This window comes from Rhinopithecus bieti, unplaced genomic scaffold (assembly GCF_001698545.2).
Source record: "Rhinopithecus bieti isolate Rb0 unplaced genomic scaffold, ASM169854v2 scaffold_18354, whole genome shotgun sequence".
Taxonomy (NCBI): domain Eukaryota; kingdom Metazoa; phylum Chordata; class Mammalia; order Primates; family Cercopithecidae; genus Rhinopithecus; species Rhinopithecus bieti.
Window position 1 is genome coordinate 1,643,835 of NW_016809835.1, and position 12,447 is coordinate 1,656,281.

The window sequence follows — 12,447 nt, forward strand, 5'->3', positions numbered from 1 at the left end:
AAGTTAATACCAGTTACCTTAATCATAGGTTTGATCTGCTTCCGTGTATGTTGACTTTATGTTTTTCTGTCCTTTGTAAATCCAGCTTTCATTGCCGATTAATGCTATTGGTAATAAGAATCAAGAAGCTCAGTAAAATCTTTCATCCTTATTTTAAAAGCCAAAGGTTTAAGTAACTTGCCTATTGGTAAAGACATATTAAGTAGAGAATAGTATGTTATTCCTAAGAGTTTTGTTTTAATGCTTACTGCATTTAAAAAAAAAAAAAAGCTTGTTTTATGGGAGAAAATTACTATAGGATTTTTTGTTGTTGTTAACAGAATAAATTTAAACGTGAAGAGAAAACAAATGGATGGAGAATAGACAAAGCATTCCGTAAGTATTAAGACCTCTTTTACAAAGTATTACTTGGAGAGGCTAAAAAATGACCAGTCTTTTGTCTTTGGCTCCAGTGTGTTTTAGATTTGTTTTGTTCCTGTATTGGCATAAGAGGAAGAAGTCTGAAATTTTTCTGTTTAGCAGTATGGGTCTGGTACTTGCTACAAATATATAGGCAGGAGATTATCCAGAGTATCTAGGTGCAGGTAAACAGTTCTAAGTCCAAGAAGTTATGGAGGGATTGATGCTACCACTTCTAAGTGTTATTTATTCTGAAGGAACTGTATTGGAGGAGATAATTGTTTCTGGAAGACAGGACTATTAGTTATATAGATGGTTCTTTCTAGTTCTGAATGACTAATCAGTCGTTCAGTCTATAACACTGACCACCTACTATATGGTAGTCATTGTTCTAGGTATTGAGTATGTAATGGTGGAAGATATATGGCAGATGAGAATCCTGCATTTAGAGCCTTAAGTCTAATTGGATGGGGGAAGAAAGATAGTGGATAAGCATAATTTTAGGCAGTGATTCATTTCCATAAAGAAGATAAGAGAGAGGGTGGCTGTTCAGATCTCTTTTTTCCTAATGATCATTGGATCATTAGGGAAGTTCTGTCTGAAGAGATGTACTAGCATTTGAATTTAGATCTCGTCTGAAGGAATGATAGGTATCTTTCAATTTCTAACTAAAATCCTCATTAAAATTAACATTTTTCTTTAAGTCTAGAGAAAGACATCTAAGGATCTATAAAGAAAATAAATTTACTGTTTAAAATAGTTCTTGTAGTAATTTTTTATTGGAAGATGGGTCTTTTTCTTTTTCACCACACCGGTGGACAGGAATATATTTTTTGTGGATTTATAATTATCAGTATTTTATTATTAATGAATATATTCAATGTCCATTTAGTCATAAGATTAGCCATAGTGCTAATTTTAGAAAAAAAAAGTCCAAATTTAGAGAGTACTTACATTATGTAGCATGTACATTTATTTTATGAGTAGACAGTAAGGTAGGTGGGTAGATCCTACACCCAGTGTTTTATCGGGTCTTTAGGGAAACTGCTTTGAGGAATGGCTCTTAGAAGGTCTGGAATATTGTGTTCCTCGGCCCATTCCGTGTTAGAGAAGTGGTCCTGAAACTTTTCATTAAGTTTAACACATTATAGTCAGAAAATAATTCATAAATCTATAAACAGTCTATTTGGAGTATGAAGCCTTTTATAGACCATTATAATAGATATCTTTAAAATTTATTGATCTTAAACACGATATAGTGTTGTATGCCTATAGTCCCAGCTACTCTCAGGGGTCGCTGAGGCAGGAGGATCCTTTCAGCCCAAGAATTCGAGGCCAGCCTGGGCAACACAGCAAGATCCTATCTCAAAACTAAAAACAACTCATTGATTTGGGGGCTTTCTGTTGGATTTTTTTTTTTTTTTTTTAGTTAAAACCTATGTAGGTTTTTTAAGAGAACTTACGTTTTGAATTTCTCTGAGAACCATGTGGAGATCCTTTACGATTCTTTGAGTCTATGTCTTTCAGAATCGCTGGGGAGAGTCTCAACAAATTAAGTCTGGGTCAACAGTGAAATAGGGCCTTCAGGAATTCCAGATTTGGATTTAGTTTCCTGAAATACTTTTTATTTTAGTATATACTTTCTTTTCTGAGGCTGTCTTGTAATCAAACTAGTCTTCGGCTTATGTGCATAGAGCACCATTTTCTCTACATTTACTGTAAGATTAGATGTAAAGTTCAAGCAAGGATTTGCCTCCTGGCCTGGATTCATTCTTGGAGTGTTCATTGATTACTTTCAGATATAATGCTGTTGATAGGTATTTAGTGGGTATGTTCCTGATTAAATTCATTTACTTCCCACTTTGCTGATTCTTATAAGAGTAAATGGTGAAATGGTTGTGATAAAGGTAGGGCATATGGTGGTGAATAGGCATTTCAAGGATTTCTCAGTCCATAAAAAAATTGATTTATATTTACACACATTTCAAAGTGTAGTTCGAGTTTTGACAAAGAATATGCCTGTGTAACCACTATCCCAAACAATAGAGGAAATGTTTTCATCACTTCACAAGGCCTGTTATGTCCCTTTTTAGACAATCAAATGCTGTCCTCCTGGCCCATGGCAACCATTATTTTCATTTTATTCACCATAGATAGCTTAGTGTGTTCTAGAATATCTTATACATGGTATCATACAGTATGTACCCTAGTATCTGTTTTCTTCCACTCAGTATGTTTTTGAGATTGCCTCATATTATTGCATGTATCAGTAGTTTGTTCCTTTTGTTTTGTTTAAAACTAGTTTATTTGTAATAAACAAATTATTACAAATTTGTAGTAAACAAATTATTATTTGTAATAAACTAGTTTATTCCTTTTGTTGCTGAGTGGTGTTCTGATGTGAATTTTATCTATTTCTCTGCTAAGACAAAGCTATTTTATTGCTGAGTGGTGTTCTGTTGTGTACTTGTTTATCTGTTCTCCTGCTGATAGACAAACCCATTTGCTTTTGATGTTATGATACTTTAAAAGCTAGAAGTAGTTTTGAAAAATAAAAACTTGAAAGTTCTTTTCTTTTTTTTTAAACAGAGGAAAAGCGCCCTTTTGACTTCGATTTTTTTGCTCATTTGCTTCAGAAAGTTCTTGCTGAAGAAGAGAAAAGAAAACAAAAATCTGTTAAAAATCACAGTTTAAAGGAGAAGAAATCCACCAAACCACGGAAAAATGTAAAAGGTATTGATTTTAAAGGAAAGTGTGCTAGTTTACTTAGTAGTAATAAACTTGTAATGTTGTCCCTCAGGCCTTTGAGAGTTCATGTGTAGCTCAGGTAGTTAAGATCATCAAAGCATCCAGTTGGAGGGAGTATATCTTTTTTAATCAACTAATTATCTGGTCCAAAACAATAGCTTTCTTTTAAAATTTTTAACTGGCATGATTGGGTTATTTGATATCTTTCTAGCATAGAGGATAGTTGTTGCCAGTCAAAGAGCATCAGAATTTGGAGTGTTGTATTTCATGTTTGGTTATTTATTATCATTTTCCTCTGTAAAACAAATCTGGTATAAAATTCTAGTATTAAAAAAATGGAACTCTAATCTTTTGGGGTTGTGACTAGACTGTACTGGTTGAGCATAACATTTCTGAAGGCTAATGTTGACTTGTAAAAGGTAGACATTGTGTATATGTAGGTATTTTTATTTTTAGGCTTATGTTTTCTTAACTATTTGAACTCTGATCTATGAGGACAATGTTTAGCTGTAATCACATAAAGGAGATGCTTAGAACTATAGGGAACCTTATATGTTAGCGTTTACGTTTTAGCCCCTTTTGTATTGGTTTTAATCACCAAGAAACAGCCCCAGCGATCGTAAGACACTTTTTCCTAAGGACTCACAGTGTGAGTAGTGGCAGAGGCAGAACTGAAACCTAGGATTGTGAGAGCCTGTGTTGGGGATCCCCACGACCACCACCGGGGTTTGATTATTCACCAAGAAGACTAAGGATTCAGCATCCTTTGCCTGGAACATACCAAAATTTCAGATATTCAAAAGGAAAGCAGTTTAGCATAAACCACATTATACAGCTAAGGCACAGTGAACCACTCTTATCAGTTAGGGTGGTAGGAACCGTTCCCAGAACCAAATTCTGAGACATGGCCCAAGGGCCAACCTTGTAAGGAAGATTTTTCAGAGGATAGCAGTCAAGCCTGCTAAATTAACTCTTTTCTGTTCAAAGCCAGGCTAGAATTTCTTCTTCTGGAGCACATCTTTTAAAAAGTAGTATTGAAAACTGCAAATACCTTTATTCTCAGTAATCTTTTTTTTTTTTTTTTTTTATTAACATAAAATCCAGAAGAAAAATATATATCTTTTTTTTTTTGAGATAGGGTCTCACTTTGTCACCCAGGCTGGAGTGCAGTGGCCCGATCTTGGCTCACTGAATTCTTTACTGCTTGAGTTCAAATAGTTCTTTCACCTCAGCCTCCTGAATTGCTGGGATTACAGACATGTACCACCATGCCTGGCTAATTTTGTAGTTTTCGTAGAGATAGGGTTTTACCATATTGGCCAGACTGGTCTTAAACTCCTGACCTCAAATGATCTGCCCACCTTGGCCTCCCAAAGTACTGGGATTGCAGGTGTGAGCCACCACGCCCAACCAGAACTGTTTTTTTGAGATGGAGTTTTGCTCTTGTTGCCCAGGCTGGAGTGCCTTGGCGCCATCTCAGCTCAATGCAGCCTCCACCTCTCCAATTCAAGCGATTCTCCTGCCTCAGCCTCCCAAGTAGCTGGGATTACAGGCATGTGCCACCATACCCAGCTAATTTTTGTATTTTTAGTAGAGACGGAGTTTCACCATGTTTGCCAGGCTGGTCTTGAACTCCTGACCTCAAGTGATCCACCTGCGTCAGCCTCCCAAAGTGTTGGGATTACAGGCATGAGCCACCATGCCCAGCCCAGAGTTTTGCTGTTATCGCCCAGGCTGGAGTGCAATGGTACGATCTTGGCTCACTGCAACTTCTGCCTCCCGTGTTCAAGTGATTCTCCTGCCTCAGCCTCCTGAGCAGCTGGGATTACAGGTGCCTGCCACCACGTCCAGCTAATTTCTGTATTTTTAGTAGAGATGGGGTTTCACCATGTTGGCCAGGTTGGTCTCGAACTTCTGACCTCAGATGATCTGCCCATCTCAGCCTCCCAAGGTACTGGGATTACAGGTGTGAGCCACTGCNTAAATGGAGTCTCGCTCTGTAGCCCAGGCTGGAGTGCAATGGTGCGATCTTGGCTCACTGCAACTTCTGCCTCCCATGTTCAAGTGATTCTCCTGCTTCAGCCTCCTGAGCAGCTGGGATTACAGGTGCCTGCCACCACGTCCAGCTAATTTCTGTATTTTAGTAGAGATGGGGTTTCACCATGTTGGCCAGGTTGGTCTCGAACTTCTGACCTCAGATGATCTGCCCATCTCAGCCTCCCAAGGTACTGGGATTACAGGTGTGAGCCACTGCACCCGGCCTGTACTAAATGCATTTTCAATTTACAGTATACTCAACTTACAGTGGGTTTATTGGGATGAAACCCAGTGTAAGTCAAGGAGCATCTCTATATGTAATTGTTTTTGTTTAATAAAAATGAGATTAAAATAGATTTTATGTGTATCTTGTTCTGCTTGATTTTTTAATGCAACAGTATGCTTTGAAATTTTCACGTGACTGCGTGTAAACTTACCTCATTATTATTATTGGCTCCATGGATTTTTATATATTATTTAGTCATTTCTCATTGGACATTTTAGGTTGTCTTTAGGTTTTTTTTCATGCAAATAAATACTACAGAGGACATCTTTGAGTCTCTTTTCCACCTTCACAAATTTTTCTTTAGGTTGTTTGCATATTTATAGTCGTTTCTCTTGTTTTCAGTCAAAAAAGTTGCCTGTGAAGGAGTGAATGATGATCCAGATGAGTCTATGAGTTCTAGAATTTCAGACACAGAAAGATCTCAGAAGGATGCTCAGACAGTTGACGAAGAGTCTCTGACCTTATCAGGGAAGGATGCAGAACAGGTTGCATTAGAAGTAGACCTAAATCAAAAGAAAAGAAGAAGGAAGAAGCAAGATGGAGCTAATGAACTGGAAGTAAACAATCTTTTAGAAAATGCCACTGTTCAGGCGGGTCCTTCTAAAGGAGAAAAACACAAGAGTAAGTTTCTTACGTATTTAAAAATCCTCTATATTACTTGAGAAGGCATGTACAGCAATATGGTATGTGACTTAATTTTCTGTCTAGATAGCAATTAATGATGCTTATTAATTGGTTCTGTACTCATGGTACTGTGCTAACTCTGTTTATTTTTAATTAAAGAAAAAAGTTTATTGTAAAAAGAAAATTAAACAAATTAAAGTGGGGAGATTGTTCTCTAAAGTTTGTTTCTAAGTTGTGTCATCTCCTGTGCATTCCCATTAACTATGATTAGAAATCACATGTGTATATAGTTAGAAGTATGTTGCTTATATCTGTTAATAAAGCACAGGTTTTCATGTTGTACCTCTACAGAGCACCTCTGTGAACCCACAAGGGGTTAATTCCTATAAAAGAACTGGAGGAATATGTGTTCCTTCCATTTTTCTTTTTTACTCTTTGAATGCAAACATACTGCCACTTAAGAGTTGGTTGGGGATGAGGGCTAAGAGTTTGAGGGGGAGTCTTGGTCCCTTTCCTTAAGAATTCATATGTACATTATTTAAAGCCGATAACCAAGGAAAAGGTAGGAGCAGACCAGAACAACCTTTCTATAAAATTTATGTTTTCTGTACTTCAGATTTACTAATCTGATTTTAATATAAGAGTCCTGGTAGCTAACATAGTATGCTTTGTAGGCATCGCAATATTATACTCTTTTTTGGCTTATCATTAGAGTCATTACGTATAATGCAGAACAACTTAATGATTCACAACCAGATTTTAGAAATCAAACAGACCTTGCTTTAAATTCCAGCTTTTTTATTTGCTTAAGTGTTGCATTGGGCAAGTTACTTAAGATCTCTGAACTCAGGGGGTTCTCCATGAGGTTAATATTAATATCTTTTAATAGGTTTGTTTCAAGTATTAAATGAGATAATGCATTTGATGGACTTAAGGGTTCCGGCCACTTAATAAGTACTTAATAAATGATAGCTATTTGTTACTAATTGGTATACTTCTGAAGGAGCAAAAGAATAGTTAAGTCAACTTTTAGTTTCCTTACTTGACATATAAAATAAGCCACTTTAAATACTTAGAATTTAAGATAAAAGATGCTATAAACTGCCCAAGAAGCTTGGGCTGATCCTCATCTATGTTAAGTTTTATTGTGGTCTAAAATAAGATGTGTGCCTTGCAATTAGAAATTTGAATGTTGAATGGATTAAGGTTTTGTAGGAAAAGATAGTGTTATAGGTAAATTCCTTTGTGCTTTAAAAAATATGTTTTTGCTGTCATTTTTTAGAATAACATGCATTTTGTATTTGTAGATAAATGTCAGGCTATAAGGCCCGAGGTAAAGGAAGGTGAATGCAGTAAGGAGCAGATGCTTTCCTGCACACAAAACGTAGATGGCATTGTGGGTTTTGCCTCCAGTGAAAAAGTTGAGAAAAGAACTGACCCCATCCTTTCATTAAGGTATTTTCTGTGTCTTTTCTGGTTTTACCCACATCTGTTGATTACTGAGAAAGGAGTGTTGAAGTCTCCATCTGTAATTGTGGATTTGCCTGTTTCTTTTTTTCAGTTCTATTTGTTTTTGCTCCATATATTTTAAAGCTCTGTTGTTAGGTGTGTACATATCTAGGATTGTTTTGTCTTTTTGGTGAAATTATCTTTATCATTGTGTACTATCCTTCTGGTATTGCTCTTTTTTTCTGATGTTTACTTTGCCATTGTAGCTTTCTTTTGGTTGGTGTTTACATGGGTTTATCATTTTCTATAATGATTTTCTTTGTCTTTGGTTTTCATTAGTTTGAATATGATGTGTCCTGCTCTGTGTGTTTTAAAATTTTAATTTGTATTATAAAAACATGAGATTTACCCTCTTAACAGATTTTTTGTGTGTACTATACAGTATTGTTAACTATAAGCACAGTGTTGTATTGCCGATCTCTGGAATTTTTTTTTACCTTGCGTAACTGTACCTCTGTACCTATTGAACAGCAACTCCCATTTCCTCCGCCTCCCAGCCCTTGGCAATCATGATTCTTTCTTTTTCTTTTTTGTTTTGTTTGTTTTGTTTTGTTTTTGAGATGGGGTCGGTTTCTGTCACCCAGGCTGGAGTGCAGTGGCACGATCTCAGCTCCCTGCAACTTCCACCTCTCAGGCTCAAGCAATCCTCCCATCTCAGCCTCCCAAGAAGCTGGGACCACAGGCATGTACCACTACACCTGGCTAATTTCTTGTATTTTTGTTAGAGATGGAGTTTCACCATTTTGCTCAGGCTGGTCTTGAACTGAGCTCAGGTGATCCACCTGCCCTGGCCTCCCAAAGTGCTGGGATTACAGGTGTGAGTCACAGCGCCCAGCCTCATGCAGTATTTTTCCTTCTGTGGCTGGCTTATTTCACTTAATGTAGCATATGAGAAGATTGCCTTTTTTATGACCGAATAATATTCCAGTACGTGTATCGGCCACATTTTCTTCATCCATTCATTGGTTGATGGACATTTAGGTTGTTTTTGTCTGTTGGTGTCACTGAACATGGGAGCGCAAATATCTCTTTGAGGTCCTGATTTCAGTTCTTGTGGATGAATACCCGGAAGTAGGGTTGCTAGATCATATGGTAGTTCTACTTTTAATTTTTTGAGGACCCTTCATACTGTTTCCAATAGTGGGTGCACCATTTTACATAACCACCAACAATGTACAAGGGTTCCAGTTTTTTTCACATCTTCTTCGATACTTGTTATCTTTCATTTTATTAATAATGTCCTTCTGAACAGGTAGAAGTTGGTTTCTTATGGTTGTTTTGATTTGCATTTCCTGGATAATTATTGAGTTGAGCATCTTTCATAGCTGTTAGCTATTTGTGTATTTTCTTTGGAGACATGTCTATTCAGGTCCTGTGCCCAATTTTTTAATTAGGTTATTTTCTTTTTTGCTGTTGAGTTTTGAGAATTATTTATGTAGTTTGGATTTTAGCCCCTTATCAGAAATATGATTTACACATTTTCTCCCATTCCATAGTTTGCCTTTTCACTCTGCTGTTTCCTTTGGTGTACAGAAGGTTTTTAGTTCAATGTAGTCCCATTTGTCTAATTTTGCTTTTGTTGCCTATACTTTTGGTGTCATATCTAAGAAACTATTGCCAAAAACAAACTTAAAGCTGTTTACTGTTTTTAAGCATACAATTTAGTGGCATTAATTACATTTACATTGTTGTGCAGCCATCAGCACTGTTTCTAAAGCTGTTTTATCACTGCAAACAGAAAACCTGTACCCATTATGCAGTAATTCCTCATTCTCCCCTCCCTGCAACCACTGATAATCTCTAATCTGCTTTTTGTTTCCCATCCATGTACTAATCAGGACCAGACTTGCTTAGTTTGAGATCATATTAGGCCCATTGAGAGTGGTAAGGTTGTAGACAACTTTCTGTTTCTATGTCTAATCTAGATATTTCACATAAGTGGAATCATATGTTATTTCTCATAGTTGTTTGTTCCTAGGTGACAGATATCTAAAGTGTGACTTCAGAGATACACCTAGTTTCGTAAACTACACAAAACTACTCATGACTTTTTCTAATTTTTAAAATAATTTTAAAATATTGTAACAGGGTCTTACTCTATTGCTCCGGGTAGAGTGTAGTAGCGTGATCATAGCTCACCACAACCTTGAACTCTTGGGCTCAAATGATTCTATCACCTCAGCCTCTCGAGTAGCTGGGACTACAGTCATGGGACATCATGCCTGGCTAATTTTAAAAACATTTTTTAGTGGAGATGTTTTCCAGGCTAGTCTCAAACTCCTGGGCTCAAGCAATCCTCGTACCTCAGTATGAGCCACTGTGGCCCTAACTTTTTCTAATTTAGGGGAAAAACAACCTTGTAATGATCATTAAAGTCCCAGTTGGTTTTGGAAAACAAAGAGTTGATTCTAAAATTGTCGTGTACACAAGAGCAAAGACTCAAGAATGGTAACGACAGGTTTAGAAAGCGCCAGCTTTGGAGAGGGACTGTCCTAGACTAATTTTCAAGCTAGAGTAACTAAAGCAGCACGATATTGGTACAGGGTTAGATGAATTGACTCAGTGGAACTGAATATAGAGTTTAGGAAGAGACATTTAGGAATCTGTCATATGGCAGAGGTAGCTTTAGAAATTAGCGCGCAAGCCGGGCGCGGTGGCTCAAGCCTGTAATCCCAGCACTTTGGGAGGCCGAGACGGGCGGATCACGAGGTCAGGAGATCGAGACCATCCTGGCTAACACGGTGAAACCCCGTCTCTACTAAAAAATACAAAAAAATTAGCCGGGCATGGTGGCGGGCACCTGTAGTCCCAGCTGCTCGGGAGGCTGAGGCAGGAGAATGGCGTGAACCTGGGAGGTGGAGCTTGCAGTGAGCCGAGATCCGGCCACTGCACTCCAGCCTGGGCGACAGAGCAAGACTCCGTCTCAAAAAAAAAAAAGAAAAAGAAATTAGTGGGCAAAGATTGAACTAACTGTTCATCAGATTGACCTCAGATTTGAAAACCATAATATTTAATCCTCGTGTTACCATATCCGCTAACTTCCTGACGGATTGAAGACTACATGTATAAAACAAATCTTTACAACTTTTAGAAGAAATGTAGAAAAATATCTTTGTAATGTCAAGGCCTGAGGTAAGACATTTCTATTAAAACATAGAAAACACAGACTTTAAAAGATAAGATTGATAAGTTTGATGGTAGTAAAATTAAATACTTCTGTTAACAATCCTCCATAAAGAAAATAAAAGGCAAGTTACTGATCGGGAGATTTTATATGTAATATCTAGACAATAAAAATATATAGAGAACTCTTGCTGATAAGTCAGGAAAAGATGAACACCTAGTAGAAAAAATGAGCGAGAAAAAAGAAAAAAAAAAAGGTATGGCTAAATGTGAATATGTGTTGAAATGGTCAGTGCATGACTGTGAGTTTTATTATTGTTAGTTGAAATTTATTTTGTGACCGAGTCTTGCTCTATCGCCCAGGCTGGAGTGCAGTGGTGCAATCTCAGCTCACTGCCGCCTCGACTTCCTGGGCTTAAGCAGTCCTCTCACCTCAGCCTTCTGAGTAGCTGGGACTATAGGCACGTTCTATAACACCTGGCTGCTAATTGAAATATTTTTTAATATAGTAGTTCTCACTTTGCATAGGACTATGTTAACTGCAACTTGAGCTTATTGGAGCTGTGTCTTTGCTTTATATGACTTTTGGTTACACAGTACCCTGCACAGCAAGGATTGCCTATATAAATTTTAATGAAAGCTAATTCCTAAATGTTACTATTATTTTATGCATGTTTGATTTGTGAACCACATTTAATAATTTCTCATTTTGAAGCCTTTTTTTTTTTTTTTTTTGAGACAGAGCTTGGCTCTTTCCCCCCGGGGGGGGGGCAGGGGGGGGATCACCTCCTGGGTTCAAGTGATTCTTTTGCCTCAGCCTCCTAAGTAGGTGGATTATAGGCCTGCACCACCATGCCCAGCTAGGTTTTGTATTTTTATTAGAGACGGAGTTTAACCATGTTGGCCAAGATGGTCTCAAACTCCTGGCCTCAAGTGATCAACCCACCCCGGCCTCCCAAAGTGCTGGGATTACAGACATGAGCCACTTTGTCCGGCCTTCGTTTTGAAATTTCTTGAGCATGTTCCTAAACATGTAAATTTGTGGCTGCTGCTTTCTCTGGAGGTACAGTTTTTGTAACATGGTGCAAGATGGATCATAGAAAAGCTAATATAGCAGTTTGTGGCCAGGCGCGGTGGCTCAAGCCTGTAATCCCAGCACTTTGGGAGGCCGAGACGGGCGGATCACGAGGTCAGGAGATCGAGACCATCCTGGCTAATACGGTGAAACCCTGTCTCCACTTAAAATACAAAAAACTAGCCGGGCGACGAGGCGGGCGCCTGTAGTCCCAGCTACTCGGGAGGCTGAGGCAGGAGAATGGCGTAAACCCGGGAGGCGGAGCTTGCAGTGAGCTGAGATCCGGCCACTGCACTCCAGCCTGGGTGGCAGAGCAAGACTCCGTCTCAAAAAAAAAGAAAAGCTAATATAGCAGTTTGTATTATTCTGTAATTTGAAGCAGCATCTTGCAAAATGGTGATTTTGTGTGTTTAAAATTTTTTAAAATAATTATTATAAAATATATATTATTAGGAATTCTCTTCTCTCTGATATATTTTCGCTTTTTTAGTAATCAACAAGATGCCACATCAGTAGCAACTGAGTCTTCAGAATCAAGCACTTCAGATTTGCCTTCATTAGAAGTTGGAATTAGAGCATTGTGTGAGGTGAATGATGCTGAGAGTAGTTGTACAGAAGAAAGAAATGTTGACCTAAAAAATAATTC

The 12,447-nt window shown here is 37.8% G+C and overlaps 1 protein-coding gene across 2 annotated transcripts in view; it reads left to right on the plus strand.

Moving 5' to 3' along the window:
- The window catches only part of BDP1 (BDP1 general transcription factor IIIB subunit), a 128,833-nt gene that overhangs the window by 32,491 nt on the left and 83,895 nt on the right, over nt 1–12,447 (plus strand). For both annotated transcript variants that reach the window (XM_017890622.1, XM_017890621.1), the window contains exons 8-12: nt 321–375; nt 2,989–3,132; nt 5,813–6,091; nt 7,402–7,549; nt 12,292–12,446. In XM_017890622.1, coding sequence (XP_017746111.1) covers nt 321–375; nt 2,989–3,132; nt 5,813–6,091; nt 7,402–7,549; nt 12,292–12,446 — 781 coding nt within the window. The remainder of the gene's footprint in view (nt 1–320; nt 376–2,988; nt 3,133–5,812; nt 6,092–7,401; nt 7,550–12,291; nt 12,447) is intronic.